This window comes from Daphnia carinata, chromosome 1 (assembly GCF_022539665.2).
Source record: "Daphnia carinata strain CSIRO-1 chromosome 1, CSIRO_AGI_Dcar_HiC_V3, whole genome shotgun sequence".
Taxonomy (NCBI): domain Eukaryota; kingdom Metazoa; phylum Arthropoda; class Branchiopoda; order Diplostraca; family Daphniidae; genus Daphnia; species Daphnia carinata.
In genome coordinates this window covers 9,761,233-9,787,392 of record NC_081331.1, presented here as the reverse complement: position 1 = coordinate 9,787,392, position 26,160 = coordinate 9,761,233, and the positions used below count along the sequence as shown (strand labels likewise).

The following is a 26,160-nucleotide window of genomic DNA, read 5'->3' as shown; positions in this document are numbered from 1 at the left end:
TTCATCGAGATCGAAACGTGTCGATCTCCGACCCTCCGAGCCTTCCATATGCGCAAAGAAAAAATTGAGGATCGATAGAAAATAATCTATTCATCACCTCAGTTTTGTTAGCTAACCATTAATTTCATCGAGCATCTAAAAGCTACATTATTACAGCTACAGTCTTCAAAGGAAAAGAGTATAGATTTATATAGAGACCATACATGAGGAGCAGTGTGCCATCCCAAAAGAAAGAAAAAACAAAAATCAAAAAAGGATTACTTTAAAGTCTATGTCAGCAGATATGGACGTCGATGTCCCCCCCCCCACCCCAGCAAAGGCTCATTGGCCCATTTTTCGGTGTGTTCATGTACGTAGGCTTGCTTGTACAAGGCAACTTGCTGTCAATAGTTACATGTTTAACTAGATGTATATATGCCTCTCTACTTTGACGACCCAAGCCATTGAAACGTTGTGTACGTTCAGTTGTAAGGTTACGTTATATTCATCATCTTATTAGCGAGAAGCCATGGAAAACTGTGAGAACACATATTATATATTTTTTTTTTTTGAGACATACTCTCTCGCTAGTTGCAGGGTATGGGTTTAACTTTTTTTTTTGTTTTAAATAGATTTTTGTGTGTACTGCACTATGCGCCACAACGACCGATCGAAGAACCAACTTACGTTGGCAGTACAACAGCACTAGAAATCTGGGGATTCCCACTCCTCCCTTGAATGTAAACTGTAGTTTGGGTTGTCGTTCTCTTTCTCTAAATTTTTTTTTTTACGATTTCATTATTTTTTGCCAATCGTGATTCTATTCGTCATTTTTTCGAAAGTTTAGTTTCCTTGTTTTATAAGACCCTGAATTGGTTATTCGTCAAATTCAATATCCAATTCGCTAAGGAAAGGCAAAGCTTTTAATTCCATATACGCAGGTACTAGCAGCCCAGTTCTACTTGTCTGCTACCTGTCTGAGTGTAACTGGTTATATGAGAATTCTGATACGACCCGAATGACTTTATACTATCGTTATATATTTAAAGTCCCTACATTTTGAAAGACACCTTCGCAAATCCAGGGAATGAATTGCGAATCGCAAGGGTGTCATGTGATAATGTGCTCGTCGTGTTAAAAGCAAAATTTAGCAATTACAGAGTACCGCATCAGAAAAAGAAATGAAACGGTAGTAATGGCTCTATTTTGAGTGAAAGCCAGACATTCACTTGACACACCTTCGACTTTAATCCAATCTCTTTTCCTTTTTTTTTCTCTGTAGGAGCAAAGACCTCGCTAATAGCTGATCAGGTCATTGCGTTTTACATGCTTTCGATTCTTTATAATAAAGGTATTCCGAGAATGGGAACATATTCGTGTCAATTTATACCGCCGTAAATGGATTTCTTAGAAGAAGAAGAATAGTTGATTTTGCTTATTCGTGTAACCGTGATACTTCATTATACACTTCACTTGGGAGCAGCTTTTGCATTTGTTTTCTCAGAACCAAAAAGCTTTTGCCACTTCACCTAAATTTTCAATTGTGAGCGCAGGTTAAACAGACGATATGTAATGATTCCCTCCCCCCTTCGAAAAAAAAGTATTGAAGTCGCAATAAATAATATTTTTTAAACAAACAAAAGAATCACAAAATTATATACGCAATAGCCCTCGATGAATTTATTCAAAACTTCTTGGACAGAAATCAGCAACTTTCTGTTTTCGGGCCCTTTTTATTTTTGCCATCTGATTGAGTACCGTTTTTTTTTAAGGTAGACGTTCAAATAAAACTTATCACGCCGCATGCATAAACAAAGGAACAGATGTTCTATCAGCAGGAACTTTGCCACGAGAATTATGCGAAACCACGTATAGGCACAAGAACTAACTTCTCTCTTCACTGCAGCACAAAGCGATGAATGAAAGTAAAAATCTAAGATAGTAGGGCACGCGTCGATAAAATGTTAATGCCCATCAGAATTGGATCAACAAAACGTACCCGAATTCTTCACCTTGACAGGAAAACGAGTATTTACGATAAAAAAAATATGGACCGATGAGACAAGTTCTTTTCCCTCTTTTGTCATTTAAGAAGAAAAAAAAAAAAAGACAATTCGAATTGGGTACGAGGCTATACGAGACTTTAACTGGAATTTTAGGTTAACCCCTCGCTCTGGGAAATATGACGCAATCGTTCCTGCTTCAACTGTAGGCTTTTATCAGTCCGTTTTTTTTACTTTTATTATCCCCATTTTATTTCGTAAAAGACGTAGGGTACGTTTCTGCCGTTCAGGACGGACTGCGCAATGTTACCCTGGGAACGTATTTTCATTTTAAGTAACGCCGCATTGTCGACAAACTAAACGGAGCGAAGCAGATTCAACATTTTTTTAGATACAACCCTTTTAAAAAACTGGTTGTTGACGATTTCGTAACTTTAGCGTTTCGTAACGGCCAAGTTTGGACGTCCATTCTTGAAAGAAGATGTTATAAAAGTCCAAAAGATTGACGTATAAAACCCACTGGTTATAAACTGTAAAAAAAAAAAATAAGATATTCAAAACTTCATTGGCCTTCTGCCGCTAAAACTTTCCATGATGTAAAAAAAAAAAAAAAAAAAAGGGAAAAACCAACTAAAACAAAACGAGGCTCAAAAGCAGCAAGAAAAAGGGGACGCCACAGATTGATACAACTGCTCAAGTCAATCGATTCATAAATATTCATTTGTTCCATGTACGGAATAGAAGCATCATTACAAGACACAGCACAAAGACGATCGGCAGCGGGTGGTTGTTATCGAGCCCTTATCATTCTCATCTTTTTTTTTTTTTTTCATACATTTCTTCTTGTCCATTTATTTTGTTTATTATGTTTAGTTTTTTTGTCTTTCGCAAAGAAATGCTAATGATGTGCTTTCTTTTTTCTCCTCCCTTTTTACACGTGTAAATGTCAAAACAACGAAAAAAAAAAAAAAAAACGTGATCGGAATAACAGGTGGTATCTTCAGAGAGGACCAGAAGGACGGCAGCGCCGAGTTGGCCTTCAAGTACGCCGTCTACCGGCTGAATCGCGAACGCACCATTTTGCCCAACACGACGCTCGTGTACGACATTCAGTACGTGCCGAGGGACGACAGCTTTCGCACGTCCAAGAAAGGTACAATTTCTCCCGTAATATCATCCCTCAATTCCAATCGGCTCCGCTGCTACACAAAACACAAAGCGATAAACAAATAAACGCTAACAACAGCGTGACGTTAATAACTCGAAGGCGAAACATCAAAAAACGTACACGATCCTCAGTTGGTACATGATATGCAAATGTCGACATCAGATACAGCTTATGAAGTGCGCTTGTCAAAGAGAGAGCGTAGCTCGCACGCAATTATTGGCGATATGCGGGAAAACATGAGACACAAACTCCAGTTCGCCGATCCCATGACGAATGACATTTTCCGAGTTCTCTTTCTTTCGTTTTCCGCGTGCCTATTATAATAACTTATGCTGTTCCATTTGGACAAAATAGTGCACTTTGCGCTCGGTGAAATCGCGTGGGTTAAAAAGGAGGAATAATAAAAAAAAAATAAAATAAAAATAAGCCAATGGCGTGTGCGTGCCCGGCCAAGTTTCTCTTCGCGCTCATCTCATTCAAATTTTTGTATACCATTAAAAAAAAAGGGGCAAATGCAGGTAAAGCAGCAATGTTAAAAAAAAAACTCTTTCCTCTACTGCCCTATTGTTGCTCGTTTAACACGAAAGAGAAAGGCCAGAAAATAAATGGTTGGACAAAGAAAATTGTCTTTCTGTTGTTACCAGTGGCCAAGAACTAATTTGTATAAATACTAGTCACGTTCAGTCTTCGTCTCCACACCTATTTTCTCTATTGGCATAAACATAGCCGAGGATTTTCCGCGAAAAAAAAAAAAAGAAATAAAATGCCCTTTCCATCGTGACCAGCACTCGGCCGATTAGTTAAAAGCAAATGTGTAGCCATGAACGATCTGTCTTTCGGGTTTTTTCTCGGGTTTTTAGTAATGAATGCGTCGATTGCCGCTCTCTCTCTCTTTAAATTCTGTCGTGTCTGTGTCGTGTTTGGCTTTATCTTCTCCAGATTGAGATGGCCAATGGAAAACAAGGCCTACACAGCACGAAAGAGGCACTGTTGAAAAACGAGAGATATGTGAAACGTTTGGTTTCCCTTCTCTTACGGTCAAGCGAGCGATTCGTTCACGTGGACCGCAATAGAAATGCAAAAGCGGGACACTGCATTTTTTGTTTGTTTCTTTTTTTTTTTTCTTGGGGGGGGGGGCAAAAATTATTCAAAGTTATACCGTTAGGTAGTACTGTAACGTATCCGTCACAATCAATCAAAATAGGAATGTGTCCTTTTTTTGGACCTCGAAAAAAAAAAAGAAATCTTTTAAAGGGAGATTTGCATATCGAGAAGAGCACTGTTGAGTCGGACCGGAAACTCGTGACTGCCAACACACACAAAAATCATGAACAACATTTCATTTCCTTTTTGATCTCCTTGAAACGGAGCGCCACCGTATCCAGTTCTAACACATTTTTTTTTAACCAACATTATGCCACACGGATCGTCTGATTTTCTTTGAAATCCTTCAAATAGCTATTACTTATATTTATGGACTATCAACAGTCAACTATCGTCCGACTTTGTTAATGAGACCTCTACGTGACAAGCTCCCATAGATTTCCCATCATTCAATTCATCACGTGTTATTTTTCGCCAACGATTTATTAGTAAAAATTCTTATAAGATTCAGACGTCTGAATACCCTGGGACGGGGTACATAATTAATTTTCAGCGAATATCACGACCTTCTCGTCCAGTCATGTGAAGGTGGTTAATGACTGCACTAATTCATTATTACAAGGAAGTTCCAAAAGAAAAAAATTTAATAATAAATGAATAGTTAATCCTTATAGAACTAGTGCGATCCTAGCGTGAAAGTAGCTACCATATTCCAGTCAAGAAATTATAATGATGATTGCCCGAACGGAGGGCAAAGAAGAGTCTAGAGAGGAACCAGGACACTCTCTTCTTTCTCCGTACTAATGTTTAAACTCCTCCGTACATTGAGCGTGAATAATGGAACGCCAACGGCAAAGAGAATCCCAACTACGAGGAGAGAAAACGGGGAAAGGTGTGTGTGCCATAAACCAACAAAAGCCTCATCCGCTATTGAATTATACGGAGAACCCTGTGGGTGTCTCTACACAAGGGATCAAAGTTTGTAGGCTTCATTTTTTTTTTTCAGGTCATGATGATCCATACTCTTTTGAATGCCCATCCGGAGAAAAGATGGTTAAAATTTTCCTGTTTTGCATATTAAATGGCTGTTATGCTACAAACGTTCGTTTTTTCTAATATTTTTTTATTACCTTCATTTTATTTGGTCATCTATTCTTCTTCAAAATAACCTACGGGCTAAATCTATCCGTAAATTAAAATTGAATTTGCATATTAGCTCAGGTTTTTCCCGCTTGTATTGACAGTTTTGCCTCGCAGTCCGTGGGAGTACAAGGAAAACTGCACGTTTATATACATGGCCAGGCGTTGTGTTAACCATTTTCAACGGCATCGGGGAAAAAATAACGAAAGAAAGACGCTTTCACAAGTTGTTGTGCAGTTCGTATGGCTGTGGCTGAAAAGGACCGCACTATACGGAATCGTTTGTGGAAGTCCATGTTTTTTTTTTTGTTTGCTTTCTCTCGCCAAAAAGCCACAAATCACTTTGCTTTAAAAATAAATAAATCATCCAGATTTAAAAAAGGGGGACGAAAATCGTTTCGTTTTTATCGACTGGCCGAGTTCCACCTTTAGGGCCCAGCCTCAAAGCGACAAACGGAAAACGAATATCCATTTATGTATACAATTTAATATTATTGCAGCTCTCCTTCTTTCTTTACATTTTTTTTTCTTTTCTTCCATTTTTTTTTTTTTGCGGCCTTTCACTCGAATACCAAATGGTGTGTGTGTATCTTGACTACAGAAGTTTAAGAAGTCATCTACCGAGAGAGCCACCACTTTCTCCAATCATCACGAAGTAGAAAGAAAAAAAAAAGTGAGAGGCATATACAACGCACGTATGCCATCATTCTCACACTCTCCGCTCGCAGCGTTCTGTGTTGTCCTCCACATTTTCTTTGGATCTCTGAAGAAGTAAATAATCAAACGGGGAATAGAAGAAAAAAGAATGTTTATTTATTCTATAACGTGTAATCGTCATTCCTTCATCTATTTTCTCAGCGTGTTGGGCTTCTTATCATTCTTTTGATTAATCAATAGGCATCTTCAATGTGAGGATGAAAAAAAAAAAGGGGGGGGGGGGAGGGGAAGAACCCAACAAGATAAAAGGATCTACCCAAATATTTCATGCAGCATTTTTGTTTTTTTTTTGTTTTCACTATCACGCGTTTCTTATATAGCCGGACTTAACTCAAAAAAATGTCGACGGTATCGGCCAAAAACGGTAGCCAGTTATGCGATAGATGAAATGTTTAATACGCCTAACAAATATATATCGCCCCGCAGGGATTGCATATTTGCATGGACGCATGCAAATGTACACAGCCTCCAGGATAACTCGCCGTAAACGGCGCGTAATCGTAGTATAAAAACCTTAACAGCCCTTTTTTTTTTTTTTGTGATAAGTTTAAAACTACTGACCAAGAATAACTGAAGGCTGTCACGCAAGATATTTCTTTAGTGCGTTTGTATTTTTGATCCGGATGATATTGGGAAACAAGTAAATCCAGTGTCCTCTGTAGCGAACACGAGTGCTAGGCATCAGGACATGTCGGATAATCGAAAAAAAAAAACGAAATTGTCCATCGGCTATATAAGACTCTGTAAACAAACGAGAAAGAGATGTGCCGACAAACACAGAATAAGACATTTCTTTTTTTTTTTTTTTTTTTGTATTAAACCCTTCCGCCTTTTTTTTTTCTTGTGTCGTCTGGATGTTCTTTTGTCCACTCCGATGGCCGCTTCGTATCGATGTTCTTCTCGGCCTATATCTAATGTGTCAAGAAACAGAAAAAAGAGGACAGTAACCTTTTTTTTTTTTTGTTTTGCTTTTTTTAAATCAAAATGTTTCTACCCTGTCACACAACGAAAAAGGTCCCTCACAGACGCACGTATAGTTCCTCCCCAACAGAATCCTAGAATAATAATAATAATAAAAAGAAAGGGAAAACAGATCAGGTCCCGGATTCATCGGCCCTGAGAGACGATGTGTGGGACCTTATCGGGAAGCTGGACACAAGTCTTTATTGTCCGAGTCAATTCTGTTTTTCTTTCTTTCCTTTGCCCCCTTTTTTTCCAATTGAGGGACTCTCACGAGCACGCTCGCACGTAGCCACCTTAAATAAAAAAAAAATCTTACATCATGATATCATCAAAAAAAAAAAAGTATTTGGCAACAACTTTCTCTTTTCTTTTTCAGATATTTTGATCTGTTTTTTTTTTCGCCCCCCCCCTCCTTTTTTTTTTAAACGTGATATTCTTTCCTGTTACGCGACCACTTGATTTTTGTTTTTACTTCCAACTGTTCGTTCGCAATTTTTTTTTTTGCGGTAGTATCTAAAAATGGGTGTGTGTGTGCTCAGAGATCAGATTGGATCCTTGAAAGCAGCACCACTCTGCGTTCCAGAGACAATCAAATATATCGCTGCGCAGTGGATCCCCGAAAATTGTATCCGCTTGAGCACGCACGCCACCCATCACGCAAAACTCGTTCATTCTGGGAGGGATGGGGTTGTATAAAATCAGGTGGTGAGATATAAAGTCAGCACACCCCCCCCCCATTTCGTCATTTATTTCCAAGGCTGAGAGGCTACAAACTATGAGAAAAAGGATTAATTAAACCCCACATTTTATTATTTTTTTTTTAAAGACGAACCAAGTGACAAAGTTGATTAACGGCCTGTTTTTGCGGGCCTTGAGCCTGTCGCTTTAATGAGAGCTATTACGTCATTCACCCTTTTGTCTATTTCCGTTATTTCCTTAGAATTCTTAATGAAGATGTCTCAGCTATAATAAAGCCAGACTTAACGGCGATATGCACCAGGCGATGTCATAAATACGCGATTTTAATAATTAAAAAAAAAAAAAGAGGGGGAGCTGAATGAGGGGCAGACCGGGACCAGAGCTTTTGTTTCACGTAATATTTGATGCTATTCATCTCACCAGGCCACTAAAATGAATAAGCTCGTGCATATTATTAAATTTTTTATCATTAATACCAAACCAAAAATTGATTGAAACAGATGTAGAATATCGTAGAGAGGCTCTTCTTTCGTATCACTAAAGAGCTAAGATCGAAAAGCCAATAAAAAAAAAAAAGAAAGCAAAAGGCTCATTCGTATATAAGAGATGATTGATCTGACGTATTGTGCGACCGGGAGGGATCCATTTCCATTGACAGGCAATGGCTCGTGTACAGTCCGTGTAACAATTGAGGAAAAGGGCGTGAATGGATGCGGCCAAGTGAACACATCCTTGTGCAATAATGGGGAAAACGATGTGTCACGGTTGTTTCCATAGAAGATGCGACCCTCCTCTCTGACCGAATCAAACGGAAGCGTGGCACAACAATTGCTGCAAAGCACCTTGAATGCAATAGATCGCCTAGTTATTCCCGGTATACGAGTCAGACAACTTTCTTTTATTCAACGTCTATCTGCATTGATATATATATCTATATATAGAAAACATATCCCACACAAGCCTCGAGTTGTATAAATGAAGACAAAAGGCTTGGCGATAATAACTTTCGACTTTAGCTTTGGACACGTTTCGATTTTCGCTTACATAAATGACAAATCTCGATTTAGCAAGAAGAAGAAGAAAAAGGTCGGTTTCATTATAAAACGTCAATAAGGATCAAGAAACTCCTTTCGGATGCGAGCCGGTACGATAAGGATCGAAAAGAAGGAAATGTAGAAGAAAGCCGGGGTACGTAACGAAGGAGGGGAAAGGAGGGGGGATGCAACAAAGATCTGATATGCGTTTACTCGTCATCGATCATAAAGGGAAACGGATATGATCGTGAACTTTGACAATGCCCGTTTTTTTTTCTTCTTACTTTTAAAGGGCCACAGTTCAAGAGGGAGACGAAGAAAAGATGAGGAACAAAAAAGAGCTGGTGGCCTTGTTTTTAATGACCGGACCCGTAAAATTTTCTAAGAGCGCATTATTAAAGAAGAACTCACATCACATAGTGTCTAGTTCAAACCGGTGACCTCCAACTGTTCGTCACTTTCACGAACCAAGGCCGGCCGGTTAGCCCCCGAAAACATCTAATAACATTCAGAAGTTCTTTTCTCTCTTTCTTTCTCTCTCTCTTTTTTTTTTTACATGGGATAAAAAAAAAAAAAAAAAAGAAAACATTTTAATTGCGTCGACAACCTTGAAGATGACCACTTGATTTCTCTTTCTTTCAAGCATCATCAAATTTGGTTTATAAAAAAAAAAAAAAAAGAAAGAAATTGAGAAATAGTTGTGGTATGTTTCGGTCGAGTGCATGGCCCAAATTGTCTATGCAACAAGATCGAAACGCTATGATTATTGATGCGTTCAAAAAGGGTGTGAAAACCTTGAACGCCGGAGTATAGATCTCGATTTCGTGATAATACACCTTAGATTACATGTTCTGCTCTACATAACCCGCATGTTTTCATGACGATGGGCAATGAATTGTTTCACTAGATCAAGGTGAAACCAAAAATTTCCATTTTTATCATCGATAAATAAATATGGCTATTAAACCACAGATATTTATACTTACGAATTATTTAATTTCATATGATAACGTTTAATTTTCCATTCTTTTTTTTTTTATTCAATTGACGATAGCCTGCAAGCAGATCGACTTTGGAGTGCAGGCCATTTTCGGGCCGTCGGATCCGCTGCTCGGACCGCACGTCCAGTCCATCTGCGACGCGCTCGATATTCCGCACCTGGAGACGCGACTGGATTTGGAGTCGCGGACGGGCGCCCGTAACGAGCTTTCCATCAATTTGCATCCATCGCAAGAGGTCCTCAACGCCGCTTACAAGGACCTGATGCGCTTCCTCAACTGGACCAAAGTGGCCATCATCTACGAAGATGAAGGAGGTAACAATAAAATGCACACGCAAAAAATTTGCATATCTGACAGCGCAAAGCAAAGCATTTCCAAGAAAAAAAACAGAACAAAACTTTGGCTCGATATTTTTAAGTTTAACACTGACGACGTCCAGACAACCATAGCCGATAAATAGTATTGATTTGTCGCACACCCTGCGACCCAAAGCATATCGGTGCCAGTTTCAAGAAAATCCTATTTGGCGTGTACTCTCCCTTTTCATTTTTAATTCGATAAAAACAAAAAAAAAAAAAAGAGCACGTCAACTTGCGTCATATTGTTTTGCCCCGCTTTATTTGTTTTTTTGTTCGCTTTTGTTCATGCGACAAGGTGCCCTTTCAGTTTCTTTTTGATGACAGGAAAAGAAAAAAAAGATGAACCCGAGATGACGAACAAGTTTCCATAGCGCAATGGGCGACAACTGGCCCACATTGCACCATTTTTTGCTTCTTTGTTGATGTCAAAAGACTTTATGCTTTAGAAAAAAGTCGGACGAATGCGGTCCGAAGAAATCTGTAGACAAACTAAAATGGGCCACTGCAGATATTGCCTTTCAAAAAGAAGAAGAAAAGTACTAGCACGTTATGATGTGAGAGAGTTCCATGTGAAATTTGCCAAATGTTGGCCAGCACTTAACTCGAGTCTCGATTCATTGCCTACCAATAATAATAGGGACTACTGTATATATATATACAATAACACAGCTGGCATGTGGCCAAGGAAAAGGGGTCGGAACTCCAGCTAATAATTTTTTATTTATTTATTTTCTAAATGTTTATTTTGTCAGGGTTTTTTTTTTTTTTTTTTTTTTTTTGTAAAGGGTCTTCGTCTACTCGTAATGCACTTTGTTGCGTTACGTTATTACGTGTTTTTTTTTTTATTCTTCGTCTAGACTTTTTCTTATTCCTGACTTTCTTATAGATCGAAACGAAAGAATGAGGTGGCTACCGATATCGCATAAATCCGATGAAAAAAAAAAAAAAAAAGGGTCGGAGAGCCCTGAAATATCCGGTGCCGGAGGCGATATAATATTACTATAGGCATATCTCTCTCTATATATGTATATACCGATCGAATTGTGCTGTTTTCTCTCTTCATCCAGAGATCCTTTCATGCTTTGGCGAGCTTCCGGCTAAACGGGAAGGAAGACAAAAAAAAAAATAATAATAATAATAAATAAAAGGAAAATTCATTTTCTCCTAGCTGTTACTATATAGAGTATATATTTAGATTTATGTATAACAGCAAAAAAAAAAAGCGATATGAGAATTTCTCTGTGAGCGGTGCTTTTGCTATACCCAGCATCCAGCTCTGTTTCCTTTATTGGATATAGAAAGGCTTTCCTATCATCATCTTTCATGTAGGTCTATTTACTCCCGTTTTCCCATTTTACTTGCTGTCTGGGCAACAGTATATCCTTCACATACGTTGCTTCACTTTTGTTTCTCAATCTGTTTATTTTATTATATATTTTTCTTTTCGATAGGTTTTTATTTACTTTGGGCTGGAGCGAAGATGAGGGGGGGGGGGGAGTTTTGTGGCATCACACCGCCATTCAAATGTTGAAGTGTGCATACAACAAGCAAATAGAAGAAGAACGAAAATGAAACGAAAATAGGGTTGATCCAATTTTTTCGGAAGGGAGGGAGGAGGAGCGGGAAGAAATCTTGCGTGAACACACTGCGTCATTTTTTTTTCACGAGGGATCAACAGTTTCCTTTCACTTCTTTTTTCCCGAAACTGACTGCAATGAACTCAATGGGTTTTGTACCTAAATGCTTCCTCCCTCGACGGGTTTGCGGCGAGACTTTCGGTTTTTGCAACGTGTCACGACATTTCAAAAGTGCAATTCAATTACGTCGATTGCAACGCGCTTCTAAATCACAAGAAGTTCTACGTTTAACGAGTTGTTGTTTTCTTTTCTTTTTTTTTTCTTTTATTTCGCCAATTGCTCGTTTCAACAGACAAACTAAAACTACAACATCTTTGCTTTTGTTGGTGTGTTACGTCAGGTTTGGTACGACTGCAGGATTTGGTACGATCGCCGCCCACCAGCAAAATGGAGGTGTACATCCGCCAAGGAACGGTGAGCACTTACCGCCAAGTGCTGCGCGAGATCAAGCAACGAGACATCAACAACATCATCGTCGATACGCGGACGGAGCACGTCCACACCTTCTTCAGAGCCGTAAGTTCCATACAAATAAAAAAAATACACATCGTGAAAACAGAAGTACAACAAGCTCCCCCCCCCCCCCGAAAGTCCGTTCATTTGTTACTCACGGACGTCCATCGTTCGCATCGATACGCCTAAACATAAAAAGAGAAGCCGCTCTCTTCATGGAACACTATATCTTCGTCTATTATACAAGCCCAATGGAGATCGAAGACCCCCCTCCACAAATCAGTAAAAGTTCCCCATTTCGAGTTGTGGCGACACCATCAGATGGGGGGGTGGGGGACTTATATGGGGAGATGATTGTAATACCAATGCGCTTGGAGGAAAAAAAAAAAATTCTTTTTATTCTTCTGCTCTCCAGCGAACCTCAGAGAAAGCAAAAAAGCCGCCCGCGACATAAATCTGTTTGTAACGACGTTTGTCCACCCTCGTCCCGACTTGCTAGAGGCATCTTTCACATCTTTGCTGTGTGCGGGAGGGAAGGTCGAAGAACACCAGCACTAGTTAGAACGTTATGGATGTTACCCAACGCCCTTTGTTCCACGAATTTTTTTTTTTTTTTGTTGGGGGGGGGGTGGAGGGGGAGGTTTCCGACACAAGTGACGACCGCACGAACCGCCACACCAACGATTTTTTTCTGTGTTTTTAACGATGCCCTCGGCCGAGACCCAAATCACGTGAACGCGGGCCAAATTATCAAAGGAAGGGGGGGGGGAGGACGTGTTCTCTTGTCTTTGTGTTCTAAAGTTTTTGGGGAGTCGAGTGTCTCCTTGACGCCCTCCTTTTTTTTCCTTCTTGCGTGAAAAAAGAAAAGAAAGGAGAAAGAGAGAGAGAGAGAGCGGGAAATATGAAAAATGACTGGGGACCGCCAACGTGCACATTCTTGACTTTACGACGGCACTAATAGCCCAACGTAGATTTGTACGGCCTTTTTTTTTCTTTTTCCGCACCGTATATATACACACATTTTCGTTCTTTCAGCCCCCCTGCACCTCAACTGGGGAAAGAAGGGGAACACGGCCATCAACAACTTCATAATAAATGAATAAATCTGCGCGTAGCTGGTGTAACGGCTTGACTTGACTCTCCATTTTGCACGACACAAAGAGACCTTGCCGCTCGCCAAATATGTTAATAAAAAGAACACGACAGTGATATATGCTGCATAAATATGTTAATGACACAGCTATATTGCAATTCATCGTTGCTCTTCTGTTTCTTCTTTTCTCCTCTCGATTTTCATAATGATGACGACGTGTGCGGTCGGACATTCTAACACGCAATTTGTGGCACAACTTGTTCACGCCAGGTTCTGCAACTACAAATGAACGACTATCAGTATCACTACCTCTTCGCTTCGCCGGTAATGGAACACTGTGAACGTCATTGTTTTTATTCTATTGCCATCAATTTCATTACATTTTCTTCTTCTTCGTGGGGACTTTCTCTTTCAAAGGATTTGGAAACGTTTGACTTGGAAGATTTCAAGTACAACTTTGTCAACATTTCGGCGTTCCGCATCGTCGACGCTGACAGTAACTTTACGCGGCTTCTTCTGAGAGATATGGAGAAGTTCCAGCCGATCGGCCAAAGCATTCTCAATAAATCGAACATCATCCAGGTAGGCCATTTATTGAAACAATTCACAGCTTTTCCCCAATTTTGTTTTTCTTTGCGAGCGCTTGATATTCAACTGATTGTGTCACTATGGTCGATAAACAGGCAGAGCCAGCTCTAGTCTACGACAGCGTTATGGCGTTGGCTCACGGTCTGGCCGCCCTGGATCGGGGCACAGCACTGAGGCTGGCCAACCTCTCGTGCGATATCGAGCAGCCGTGGAATGACGGATCGTCGCTCTTCAATTACATCAACACGGTAGCTATGAAATCATATATATCGCTACGTACATCCACTGGCACACAATATAAACTAGAAAGAAAAATAGATGGATCGCAACTCAGATTGCTATAGTAGCCTTTGATTTATACCGTTTGATCTATACATCAGCTGTGCGCGTGTCTGTGTGTTGTGTTTACTGATAAGGTGCAACATTTCTTATTTATGGCTATACGTTCCTATTGGGCAGGCGATGAATAGCTCAACATTAGTATTGTCCCTCCCATTCTTTTTTAAATTAATCGCATCCTGATGTACTGAACAACAATCACGCTTTTCCTACAAAAAAAAAATTTAATAGGTGGAATTTGTCGGACTGACGGGACCCGTCCGATTCAAGGAAGGGCGACGCTCCAATATCACGCTGGACTTGCTCAAGCTGAAGCGGGAGAATCTGACGAAAGTTGGCGAGTGGAACGGTCAGATGGGACTCAACATTACCGATCCGGTGGCCTTTTACGAAGGCAGTACGCCCAACATCACTCTTATCGTCATGACCAACGAGGTAAAAACACGTCGTTTGAACGCGTTGATTCGTTTTCCCGGCCCCATCAGTTCACGCGCATTTCCATAAAGGGATGACGCTGTTTAGGCTTATTGGCTGATGGTTTTATTTATAAAATTAAAAAAAAAAAAACAAGTTAATAGCATTGAGGAATGGATTCAATCCAGAAAGAAAGGCCTTTTTCTAATTTAACCCGATGTCTTTGGACTCACCTGTAGACGCGCTCGATTCGGCCGAGCGAAAACGAATTGGGACGATGTTGATCTGTGTTTACAAGATTGCTTTAAAGAACGGATCGTGCCTCTTTTCTCTCCTTTAGGGAGTAAAGGGAGAAAGCTCAGCTGCATCAGCAGCAAAAAGAATCACGCGGAGAGAGATCTTAATTACAGATCGTGTTTACGTTCCCCCTTTTTTTTCCCCTTTATACTCTCACTTCGTGTAGGTTTCTCCTTTTTCAAAAATAGTTGGATAGGCAATGGAAGGGGAACTTGAATTGGATGCTAGATCCTTGGGCTTCAAACCGATCAACAACAAAAATAACAAACAAGAATAAGGAACAAAAAAAAAGGAAAGGCCCTCGTTTGTTTTGCTCGATCATGTAGCTAACAAAGAAAAAAAAAATAAAGTTTCAATGCTGCCAATCTTTTAATGGTCGTCCGCTCTGATGGAGTTGAAACCGTCATCAGTAAACGATTGATATATTCCATGATGCTCCGCTTGATGTTACGGTAGCAAAAATAGCGTCTCGTTTTATCTAATGCTTCCTTCTTTTCTTTTTTCTTTAAATGTTTCTGTACTTACCGGGTTGATGCGTCGCATCAGGAAATGCCGTACGTGATGGTTCGATCGGAACGTAATCTGACCGGCAACGACCGCTACGAGGGATTCTGCATCGACCTACTCAAAGCCATTGCTGGTATGAGATTTCGCCATCATTTTTATTGCCAATCCCAATTCGCAATGATTTATGCATGACTTGATTCCAACCACAAACAGATTTCACCACAAGGAAAATTCCTGTATTTTTTATTATTATTATTATTATTATTATTTTACAGGAATGGTCGGTTTCAATTACGTCATTGAGCTGGTACCCGACAAGAAATACGGAGCGTTAGATCCCGACACGGGTGAATGGAACGGCATCGTCCGCCAGATTCTCGAAAAGGTGCCGTTACTCATTGTTCTTTTTTAATGCATTCACATTTCAAGTGTTGCGACGCTGTCAATAATGCGGCCACATTTGAATTCGTTAAAAGAAAAAAAAAAAAAGTCATGACGTCAATTCAAATTACAGAAAGCTGATCTGGCCGTCGGATCGATGACGATCAACTACGCCCGTGAAATGGTCATCGATTTTACGAAGCCTTTTATGAACCTCGGCATTAGCATCTTGTTCAAGGTTGGTTCATTCTTTCATTTTTTTACGATTCAAAATACTGTTTTCGTATTTTTTCCAAAAAGCCTCTCCAATTGATAGTTTGACGACATCGTTTTCGATTTCACAACTAAGAAAGTAGCATCGTTTCGCAGGGTTTTGCGAGCCATCACTCGTCTCTATTTCTCAATCTTTTTTTACTGGCAGTAGTAATAAAAAAAAGAAAAAGGTTTTACTAAACCTATCGACATTTCATCGTCTAGCTATCGATGCAACAAATCTTAGTGGTCGTCTGAGAAATACGTCTATAAATAAAAAAGAATAGGCCAGTCCTTTGAGCGGACCTAAGAGAATCAATAGCGAAAGAGGAGAAACATGGAAAAATAAAAAACCTGCCGCTGATGTCATACGTTTTCTTAGTGACATTTGAATATTTTTCGGCTCTGTCTTTTGATTGCTGATATAAGGATGGCCTTCGCACTATAGAGCTCGTAGTAAACATGATAAAAAAAAAATTATATATCTTCTCCCGGTTCGCCTTGACCGCACTTTTTTCGGGACCGTCTTCAAACAAGTCAACAAACGCAAAGTGAAAGTTCTTTTAAAGTTGGTTGAACGAATAAAGACGAACAAAGTGGGACCACAGTGGTAGTCTTCAATGTAGCTGATTAAAGGTCCTTTCATTCGTAACACCAACTTCTTTTTGAAAAAAAAACAAAAAACAAAAAATAAATCAGAATCTGTGTGTTTATTCAACTCCCATTGTTATGTCCCCCCCCATTCAAAGCAGAAAGAGTAGAACATGAATCTTAGAGAAAAAAAAAATGATGAAGAGCGATTTACATAATGAAATGGGTGTCGTGAATAGATCCCGACCAGCCAGCCGACGCGTCTCTTTTCCTTTATGAACCCACTGGCGGTGGAGATTTGGCTGTACGTCATGGCGGCCTACATCCTCGTCAGTTTCACGCTATTTGTCATGGCGCGCTTCTCGCCTTACGAATGGAACAACCCTCACCCTTGCAACGCTGACAGCGACGTGGTCGAGAATCAGTTCTCCATCTCCAACAGTTTCTGGTTCATTACTGGCACTTTCCTCCGTCAAGGATCAGGACTCAATCCCAAGGTCTATAAACGACAAATCACAAACCCTCTTCAAGCAGCCTACCGCTTCAATTCCTGTCCTCTTTCTTTTTTATCCTCTTCAATGCCAATCTCTCTCTGTCCGACCATCGCAACAATCAGCCTGCCAAATAATAGAAATATTGCCATTGCTTTCTATCCGAAATGGAACGTTTCAAAAGCTGCCCCCAAGACGATGGCCTCACTTTATTTTTTTTTTTAGAGCTAAACATCAAAATCTACTTTTATTTATCCTATTTTATTTAAATTGGGTGAAATGCAAGATGCGATTGAGTTCAGAATCCATGCGGTACAGTGTCGGAACGTTACAGCGATTATTAAAAAAAGCAACTTAAATGTTAAAATGAGACACAAAACAAACAAGTTGTATGCGAATGTGATCAGGTTCCGACGCCGACTCCGACGCGGTTGTTCTCTTTTATGAATCCACTGGCCGTGGAGATTTGGCTCTTCTTGTTGCTGGCCTACGTCCTAGTCTCGCTCTCCATGTGGGTGGTGGCCCGCTTCACGCCTTACGAATGGCACGACAATGTGAACGGGAGCGGAGTGGGCAGCCGGTGTCACCACTGCCACCACTACCTGTCCGGCAGCATTGGCGGTATCGACCGGATTCTGCAACAGCCGCACAATACAGACGCATTGTTCGATAGCGAGCATGCCACCCTGGCCAGCAGCAACGACTTCTCGCTGGCCAACAGTTTCTGGTTCACCATCGGCACTCTCATGCAACAAGGATCAGATCTCAATCCCAAGGTATTCTTTTCGATCTGCAAAAGGACCGAATTCTCGCTGGCTCATTGGCCGCTCCGTTCATTTTTCTTCTTCACGGGCCGTTTCCGATTTAGTTTTCTTTCTTTTTTAAAATTCTGTTCAATAATTTCATTTTATTTGCATTAAGTTGATTTTATTTGATAAACCTCACCTACACCTTGTTCTCGTATGCGATTCACGTCAAGCAAAATTTTCGTGCATTTGAAGAGATGAAATCAACTGCTAGTCTGTAACAAACTGGAATGTGAATATGAGACATTGTTCTTATTCATTCATCCAAGACAAGATTGTTTCAAGCGAAACCATCTTGGCAAGTAATTCATTTGAGCTAGTGCGTACACATTCCAACCCCGACCTACCTCGCTATATTTTTTACCTTTTCTTAATATTCTGTTATTCTTAATTGATATCTACCTTCAATCCCGAAATTGACCCTAATATGCTGTTCGAACCCTATCGCGTTCTTCTTCTGTTGTTTTTCGAGCCAATAGTATGCTTTAGTGGCCAGTACGCAAATTGGTCCGAAGTCGTTCCATCTGTCACCAAGAAAGACCAAAAAGCCATTTCTTTTTTTTTTCAAACCACACACACACGTAACATAAAAATTACCTAACAAAAAGTCACCTGTCCAGGCGAGTATGTGCAGCTGTAGATTATGCCCCATTTTTGCTTTAATTTTTCCCATCAACATTTTCGTACACTGGCAGTTCCGCTTTTTTGACCGCAAAATTTTGCATACGAGCCGTCGGGATTGACTTGGTAAACCCGCTGAATCCATCCCCTATTTCTCATGCCCCCACTACCTCCCTTAAAATAATGCATATTTTTTTTTTTTACGAATTCCATTGGCTTGTTGAATATCAATAGTGGCCTTTGTTGGTGATCGTTGTGAATCAATAATTATTTATTTTATTTTTCTTTTCCTTTTTCTTTATTTTTTTTTTTCTTTTCCTAACTTTCGAATTTTTTAATACATCGACAATTTTTTCGTGTTCTCCCGTTTGTCTGCGTTCGTGTCTTGTGTCGTGCGTTGTATTGCTTACGTGATGTTTCTTTTTTCGGTCCCTAAACTGGGAGCGACGCATGAAAGTCAGGAAGCGTGGGGATTCTTTCAGCCTCTTCTTCTTTGTATTTATTCATTATTATTATTTTTTTTTTAACTGAAACTTTCACTCCCCGTCTAAGTCCTTCTCTCCTTCTTCATTTTCTCTGTATGTTTGTGTTTAGCGATGAAACGCAGTGCGTGCAATAACGTCTTTCTCGGTGGCAGCTTTGAAACGATTATGCGCAATTTTCGAATTTTTAAAACACTCAACAATTAATGCGCTAAGAAATGGCAAAAAAAAAAGAAGAATTTCCTTCATCCATCATCCCACCTAACCATCCCGCAACAACCGGACAAACAATGCTGACGCAAAAAAAAAAAACCCAATCAATTCTCATAATCATAAGCTGAGAGAAATGACGCTAATAGTCGTGTTACTTTGATTCTTCTTTGCGTCTGGGTCGCGTGTCGTGCGTGACTAAACAGGCGGCATCAACGAGGATCGTCGGCGGCATTTGGTGGTTCTTCACGCTGATCATTATCTCGTCGTACACGGCCAATCTGGCGGCCTTCCTCACCGTAGAACGAATGATTGCGCCTATCGACTCGGTCGAGGACTTGGCCGACCAGAGCGAAATTTCTTACGGCACGCTCGACGCAGGATCCACCATGACTTTCTTTCGAGTATATATATATTTACTTTATTACCATTTTCTTTTCCTCTAAAAAAAGTATATTCCCATTAATTATACCATCCCTTTCACTTTCTCTTCGGGTTTTTTTTTTTTCACGACTTTGCTCGTCTTTCTATGGTGGCAGCTTCATTAAAATGGGCATCACGCTGTATGGGAAACTTTTATAGCTTTTTTTTTTTTGTTTTCTCTCTTTGTGTGTGTGTGTAAATATCACCTGATCTCAAGGGCAGGACCGGTCTCATCCGAACGGATGAGCACTCAAGCCCGTCCAACTGGCTTTCCTCCCTCTTTTGTTACATCAAAAGCTGTAAAATGTTAGTTAAAAATGATGACCTTTTAAGGGATAACCCAGTTTCTACTGACGCGTCACTTCTTTGCCGAGTCATTCCATTTTTCTTCTTCTTCTTCGCAAGTCGACAGAAGAAAAAAATAATAATAAAACGACAGCGAGAGTGAAGCTCTTTTGAATCGTTTTCCCTTTTTATTTTTTCACCCCCAATGGCCTTCTAAACGCGGAACCTTGAACGTCCGTCAATGTTTTTTTGTGTATAGCTTTTAAGATTAAAAAAAAAAATTGTTTTATAAATCGATGTTTTTGATGATGTCGTATATGAAATCAGGATTCTCGGATCGAGACATACCAGAAAATGTGGCGTTACATGGAGAGCAAGAAGCCGTCCGTCTTCGTTTCGACGTACGAGGAAGGCACGAAGCGCGTAATGGAAGGCAATTTTGCCTTTCTGATGGAGTCGACTACCCTCGACTACGTCGTCCAGCGCAATTGCAACTTGACCCAAATCGGGGGTCTCCTCGACTCCAAAGGCTACGGCATTGGAACACCGAAAGGTCTGTCCTTAATCTACGACATCAATTTTTATCTTAATTTTCAATGTTTTTTTGTCATGGACGTAAAAAAGCAAAATAAGCCGACTCGCTTGGTTTGGCACTAGCCTGTCGCCAAACCCATTTTCATTCAAATCGTTTTTACGTTTTCTCTTGTTTTGGCAATTAACAGGGTCGCCTTGGCGGGATCGAATTTCGTTGGCCATTTTGGAACTGCAAGAGAAAGGCTCCATTCACCTACTATACAACAAGGTATGATTAAAGGAGCGATGCGGCTCTTCACGATTTCTTTATTTTTCAATTTGTTTTTATTTTTATTCACATGAGTTGCCAAAAATAAAAACGGTTTCTTTTTATGATACAAATAAGTGCCAACAATGTTTAGTCACATCCTCGCCCATTACCTTAATTAATAAATTAATTATTCGTTTACATTTTTGCAATCAAATCAACAAATAGTGGTGGAAGGACACGGGCGACGTCTGCAACCGAGACGATAAGAATAAAGAGTCGAAAGCCAGTGCCTTGGGCGTTGAAAATATCGGTCAGTCTCTTCTTCTATTTGAAAATCAAATAAAAAACAGCCTTTCTCTTTCAACTTCTTTTTTGTGCAAACGACCGTTTTTCCTTTGCTCTTTCTAACAATCGATTGTCTGGTTCCTTGCTCTCTATCTATGCATTTCTCCGGACGTCCGATCGCTCGTCCGTTTCCAACCGGATTACGCCCCGCATTTCTCTGGCGATGCGAACGATTTGCCATTTGGGGAAATTCGCAACCACATGACAGGCGGCGTATTTGTTGTCCTGCTGTGCGGGCTGGCCATGGCTATCGTTGTAGCCATACTGGAGTTTTGCTGGAACTCGAAACGCAACGCCCAGCAAGAGAAGGTATAAAACCAAGCTATAATTTTAAGCTCCATTTCAATTACTGCGATGAACGGCTCAGACCAACAGTTGGTCGTCTCGCTTTCACATCCTTTCAGCAACAGTCACTTTCCCCTACGTACATTTCATTTGTTTTCATCGCCCCCCAAAAATTCCGCGAAATTCAAACGAGGACCTTGTCTTTTGCGCACTTGTCTTTCAATTGGTGATTTCTTGTTCTATCTGTGTAATACCCACGTTCCATTTTTTTTCTCTCTATGCATAGCAATCGCTCTGTTCAGAGATGGGCGAGGAACTTCGCTTCGCGTTGCGTTGCCAAGGATCCCGCCAGCGGCCTACATTGAGACGCAGTTGTCTTCGATGCACGCCCCCGAGTCACACTTATGTTCCGACCAATCACGACGTCCCATCTCTTCACGGGGTTCGTCTTATACTATCTTTTATTCTTATATATACATATATTCTTAAGGACGGAAAAGAAAAAGAAAGATTGCGTGTTTTCTTTTTATGGAGCAAGACATAAATCTTTTGGGTACAAAACTGGTCCATGCCCTGTGAAAAAAAGTTCAATAACCGTCGAAAAAAAAAAAAACGCTACTTCACTTTCCCTTTTCTTTGACGTGCGTGTTCATGTGCTTTTGTTATTCACCCGATGTTTCTTTCTTGTTTTCATCCTAGCAGGAAAACGGTATCATGCCAATGATCGAATTGCGCAAAGCATCAATCGTACAGAGCTACGACCTGGACAACTAAAATAGTAGAAAAAATAATGAAATAACCTGCAAGAAGAGGACCTCTTCGTTGGACAACAACGAAATGTATGCGAAGCAACATTGTCAACAAGTAAAAATGAAAGAAAATATGAAATTGAAAAACAACTCGTTCCAGAAGAAGAGATGATGGTCCGGGCCATTGGAATACAGGGCGGAGTAACGGTGTGCGAAACATGATGGGAGAAGTTAAAAGAAAAAAAAATGCAGAAAAAAAAAAGAAAAAAAAATGTGATGGATAAGAAAGAGAAAGTTTCTTTTGTTTATCATTTATATTTAAACTTGCTATGTACATTTTTATTAAAATTCCTTGCATCTTCTTCGGCTCTCTATCCATTTTCCTCGTTCATCTTGTTCCCCCAGCAATCCTCTACGCCATGGTGATCCAGCGAAGCTCAAGGGCCTCCTTTTGATGACGAAAGAAAAGAAACAAGGAAAAAAAAAATAATAAAAAAAAAAAAAGAATAAATTGAATAGATGCAATAAACCCATGACACATACATACACACACACAAACAAAAACAGATTGCGAATCAGTGGGTAAATCAAGCTGCAATTATTACAAAAAAGAGCATGAAGTAAAAAGGGAAACAATGGGAAATTGATTGTAGCGCACGGAGGGCATAAATGAGCAGGCACGTCTTTTCGATTCAGTTGCCAAGCTGATGGGCCAGCCGCATCATCGAAGCAGCAAAGAGGGGAAAGTTGACGTGAACCCGCTGTCCGACGTGGGATAAAGCGGCCTGGAATCGACTCCTATCGGACGAACCCATTCGAGGAATGGTTTTCTCCAGCAAGAGGAAGTAATAGGAACTACCGGAAAAGTGGGTCAGCACAGGCCGAGGGATGAGCTCTACGCTGTCCCACTCCCACTCATTCATCTTTTCGTGCGACTCGGCTATCGACTTGACAACAGATTCAGCTAGCAGTGCGGCCATCCCGTTCGAGTCGGCTAAAATGGCAAGCAGGGCGTTGTATCTAAGCACGTTGTCACCCTGCATCATCCGTTTCAACCAACAGGAGGACAGTTCAATGAACTTGTCCAGCATGGATTGACTCCATTTGCCGTGAGAGTCGAGTAATCGAACGCAGACGCGAAAGCTATCCAAACATCTCGAAAAATCCGATTGTTCCTTGGGTGTGTTGGAATCGACATGTTGCAATACAGACAGCACGCTTTGCCGCACCACGTCCTTCTCCAAGATTTCGTTATTAAGGCCGATTAGTGATGGTGGTGATGGCAGATTTAAACGCAATTGATGCTCTAGATAGAAGTAAGCCCGTAGAAATGTCATGTGATCTGCGTCGGCTTTGTCATTTTCAGGGATGTTGGGTGCCAATGTCGGTAACGTCAATGTTGTACTTGGCTGGCTATCTGATTGCGAATCGGGTGGTGTTAATACTAGTTGAGAATAATGACGGTTTGGACTAATGCCAAAATCCTCTGCCATTTTCATGAAAAAATTTTAAAAAGAAACTGCCATTGATATTGGAAAATAAATATTGTCAAACATTATTGTTCGGGTTTTACCACTCGAATGCGAACTGAGCCTGGTGTTAATTGAAAATAAAAGTTGTTGTTGTCTTAACTGTAGAACTTCCTGTTTGAGTCGGTGATATTCGGCTTTCCATCTTTGCTCCTGTAAATATTCATTTAGTTACTTAGTCATCCCTGAGATCACAATAAACAATGAAAATAGTACAATGTGAAATGGCTGTGCTCAAAAACACTTACTTTATCTTGTTGAAAAAACACTAAGTTGTGAACGAAATCCTTGGCATTTTGGTCGGCTGGCTTGCTACGTATGACTACTAAGGCGACGGCAATTTTGAGTTTCGCTAGTTCAGATGAGACACATTCTGAAGTATTGCCATGCACTCTGCAAACGTTGGTCATGGTTTCACCACAAAATTACACAATTACACAAGATCACCATGAAATTCTAGCTTTGAAGGATGCCAGCCATACGAGGATTGTTGTTTGATGAGAACGCATTGGTCTGTAAACAAGGGCTCGAGTGTTCTATGGCCATGGAACATTCGGCGGAACGTCGGCGAATCAACTGTTTTTGCTAGTGTATTGGCCTAGAAACATAGACATTTATTTTTTATTCTATTATTTTTTAAGGTTTTAGTACAGATTTCATGTAACAAATAAATACAAAGTCTAAATATAGCAAAATCTTTAAGGTCAATTACTCGAATCAAATTCGAAAGTTTCCATGGCAGAACAAATGACCAACGCCATCCGCACCGTTGTTTATGTGGTATTATTGTATGGAAAGATGTCAGGTCTACCGGTGTCGAAAACGTTACGCCGTCTTATTCGTTTCACAGTGCTAGAAAGTAAAAATGGACCATCTTTTCTGATTAGAAAGTTTTCGTCTGACAGGCCTCTAGCTTGTAATGATAATAACGTAATCATATAGACCGGAAAAACGTAGAATAGCACTCTTGGTGCACTCTTTCATGAAACAAACACTTATTTTATGTTATTCGCGGTTCACAGAATTTCCAACAAGGAAACAAAAGAAATATAGCACCCAGACGTATTTTTTCTGGGATCCAACCTACAGGAGTTTTACATTTGGGCAATTATTTTGGAGCTGTTCGACAGTGGGTGCTGTCTCAGGATGAAAATTCACTTTTCAGCATCGTAGACCTTCATTCAATTACACTTCCCCAGGTTATTACAGGAAATCATTTGCCATTAGGGTTTTACATCAGTGTTTAAACTATATTTGTTAGGACCCAAAAGCACTGAAGGAGAACATCTTAAAAATGACTGCATCACTTCTTGCTTGTGGAATTGATCATGAGAAATGTATACTATTCCAACAATCGAAGGTTGTTTGGCTTGAGTCATTAATGCTTTCATTCTGTGAAAATCATTTTTGTTTCATGACTTAGATCTCTCTTTATTAGGTCCCACAACATGCAGAACTTTCTTGGGTACTAAGCTGCCTGACAACACTTCCCCGATTAGGACATTTACCTCAATTTAAAGAGAAGTCTGCAAAAATGACAGACATTCCGTTAGGCCTTTATATATACCCTGTTCTTCAGTCTGCTGATATCTTGCTCTACAAGTAATTATTATTAATTTAACTCTACTCCCAGCTTGTCTGATAGATTGGAAGTTGAATGTTGGAGGTTTCTTTTTGAATAATGTTTTGTTTTTGTTCTTTTTCTTTTTAACTCTAGATCCACCCATGTACCTGTAGGCGAAGACCAGTTGCAGCATATACAGCTAGCTCAGCATCTTGCTAGAGTATTCAATAACAAATATGGACCTATATTCCCAAGGCCTAGTGCTGTAGTTTATGGTAACAACAATAAAAATAAATTTTCTAATGGAGCAATTGAATTCAAACAAATAAAATTTAATCTTCATGAAATAAAAATAGACGAATCAGCCAGCAGATTAAAAAGCTTGCGAAATCCGGAAAAAAAGATGTCAAAATCTGACCCTGATGCAAAAAGCCGAATAGAATTAACTGACGATCCAGACGCAGTAGTTGAGAAGTGCAAAAAAGCCTTGACGGATTTTACATCAGCTGTCACCTACGATCCAATAGCCCGACCTGCTGTCGCAAATTTGATCATTCTTCACTCGCTTTGTAGTGGCCTCGATCCGGAGCGTATTTGTCACGAGAACCAACATTTAGACACTGCCCAGTACAAACTGGTTGTTGCCGAAGCAGTTAACGAATTCCTTCGACCAATACGACATCGGTACTTGGATCTTCTGAAGGACCCCGGGTATTTGATCAGCATCCTTGATAAGGGTGGCGAGAGAGCTGCCGAAATTGCCCAAGAAACGTGGCGGGAAGTTAAGAATGCCGTAGGTTTGACTGTTTCTTCCTGAGCCCCAGCTGTAATAACAGAGAAATCGCAATAGAGTCTTACTAGCATCAA

The 26,160-nt window shown here is 40.2% G+C and overlaps 3 protein-coding genes across 7 annotated transcripts in view; 2 read left to right on the top strand and 1 right to left on the bottom strand.

The window, feature by feature from the left end:
* The window catches only part of LOC130695686 (glutamate receptor ionotropic, kainate 2-like), a 25,073-nt gene extending 2,366 nt beyond the window's left edge, over positions 1 to 22,707 (top strand). Inside the window, exons 2-19 of one of the 3 annotated variants that reach the window (XM_059497559.1) lie at positions 2,974 to 3,135; positions 9,862 to 10,122; positions 12,145 to 12,320; positions 13,621 to 13,674; positions 13,768 to 13,932; positions 14,034 to 14,186; positions 14,509 to 14,712; positions 15,535 to 15,628; positions 15,771 to 15,880; positions 16,010 to 16,114; positions 17,618 to 17,986; positions 19,536 to 19,733; positions 20,365 to 20,590; positions 20,760 to 20,839; positions 21,047 to 21,131; positions 21,375 to 21,475; positions 21,738 to 21,893; positions 22,151 to 22,707. In XM_059497559.1, the coding sequence (XP_059353542.1) occupies positions 2,974 to 3,135; positions 9,862 to 10,122; positions 12,145 to 12,320; positions 13,621 to 13,674; positions 13,768 to 13,932; positions 14,034 to 14,186; positions 14,509 to 14,712; positions 15,535 to 15,628; positions 15,771 to 15,880; positions 16,010 to 16,114; positions 17,618 to 17,986; positions 19,536 to 19,733; positions 20,365 to 20,590; positions 20,760 to 20,839; positions 21,047 to 21,131; positions 21,375 to 21,475; positions 21,738 to 21,893; positions 22,151 to 22,225 (2,774 nt within the window). In that variant the 3' untranslated portion in view covers positions 22,226 to 22,707. Of the gene's footprint in view, positions 1 to 2,973; positions 3,136 to 9,861; positions 10,123 to 12,144; positions 12,321 to 13,620; positions 13,675 to 13,767; positions 13,933 to 14,033; positions 14,187 to 14,508; positions 14,713 to 15,534; positions 15,629 to 15,770; positions 15,881 to 16,009; positions 16,115 to 16,958; positions 17,217 to 17,617; positions 17,987 to 19,535; positions 19,734 to 20,364; positions 20,591 to 20,759; positions 20,840 to 21,046; positions 21,132 to 21,374; positions 21,476 to 21,737; positions 21,894 to 22,150 lie in introns of all 3 variants that reach the window. The other 2 variants (XM_059497560.1, XM_059497561.1) reach the window with 2 other exon arrangements.
* On the bottom strand, positions 22,537 to 24,579 carry LOC130695553 (uncharacterized). 3 transcript variants are annotated; one of them, XM_057518709.1, is made up of 5 exons: positions 24,442 to 24,579; positions 23,978 to 24,327; positions 23,774 to 23,882; positions 22,859 to 23,686; positions 22,537 to 22,648 (listed from the first exon to the last, which is right to left on the bottom strand). In XM_057518709.1, the coding sequence occupies exons 2-4, from the start codon at positions 24,137 to 24,139 to the stop codon at positions 22,893 to 22,895; spliced, it is 1,065 nt and encodes a 354-aa protein (XP_057374692.1). In that variant the 5' UTR covers positions 24,140 to 24,327; positions 24,442 to 24,579; the 3' UTR covers positions 22,537 to 22,648; positions 22,859 to 22,892. The 3 variants fall into 3 exon arrangements, with proteins under 3 accessions (XP_057374692.1, XP_057374683.1, XP_057374701.1); XM_057518700.1 differs by having other exon boundaries at positions 22,537 to 23,686; XM_057518718.2 differs by lacking the exon at positions 24,442 to 24,579 and having other exon boundaries at positions 22,537 to 23,686; positions 23,978 to 24,412.
* LOC130695473 (tryptophan--tRNA ligase, mitochondrial-like) lies at positions 24,444 to 26,160 on the top strand. The gene is made up of 6 exons (XM_057518610.2): positions 24,444 to 24,659; positions 24,752 to 24,928; positions 24,991 to 25,089; positions 25,168 to 25,331; positions 25,447 to 25,568; positions 25,650 to 26,160. The coding sequence occupies exons 1-6, from the start codon at positions 24,465 to 24,467 to the stop codon at positions 26,108 to 26,110; spliced, it is 1,218 nt and encodes a 405-aa protein (XP_057374593.1). The 5' UTR covers positions 24,444 to 24,464; the 3' UTR covers positions 26,111 to 26,160.

What these genes read in the sequence shown, in the direction of transcription:
- LOC130695553 (XM_057518700.1), bottom strand. Translation starts at nt 24,139, where the DNA reads ATGACCAACGTTTGCAGAGTGCATGGCAATACTTCAGAATGTGTCTCA. An exon ending in TGTTTTTTCAACAAGATAAA is followed by an intron (nt 23,883 to 23,977) that starts GTAAGTGTTTTT and finishes GAATATTTACAG; the next exon opens with GAGCAAAGATGGAAAGCCGA. An exon ending in GCTCAGTTCGCATTCGAGTG is followed by an intron (nt 23,687 to 23,773) that starts GTAAAACCCGAA and finishes TGAAAATGGCAG; the next exon opens with AGGATTTTGGCATTAGTCCA.
- LOC130695473 (XM_057518610.2), top strand. Translation starts at nt 24,465, where the DNA reads ATGGCAGAACAAATGACCAACGCCATCCGCACCGTTGTTTATGTGGTA. An exon ending in TAGCTTGTAATGATAATAAC is followed by an intron (nt 24,660 to 24,751) that starts GTAATCATATAG and finishes CGCGGTTCACAG; the next exon opens with AATTTCCAACAAGGAAACAA. An exon ending in TACTATTCCAACAATCGAAG is followed by an intron (nt 25,090 to 25,167) that starts GTTGTTTGGCTT and finishes TCTCTTTATTAG; the next exon opens with GTCCCACAACATGCAGAACT.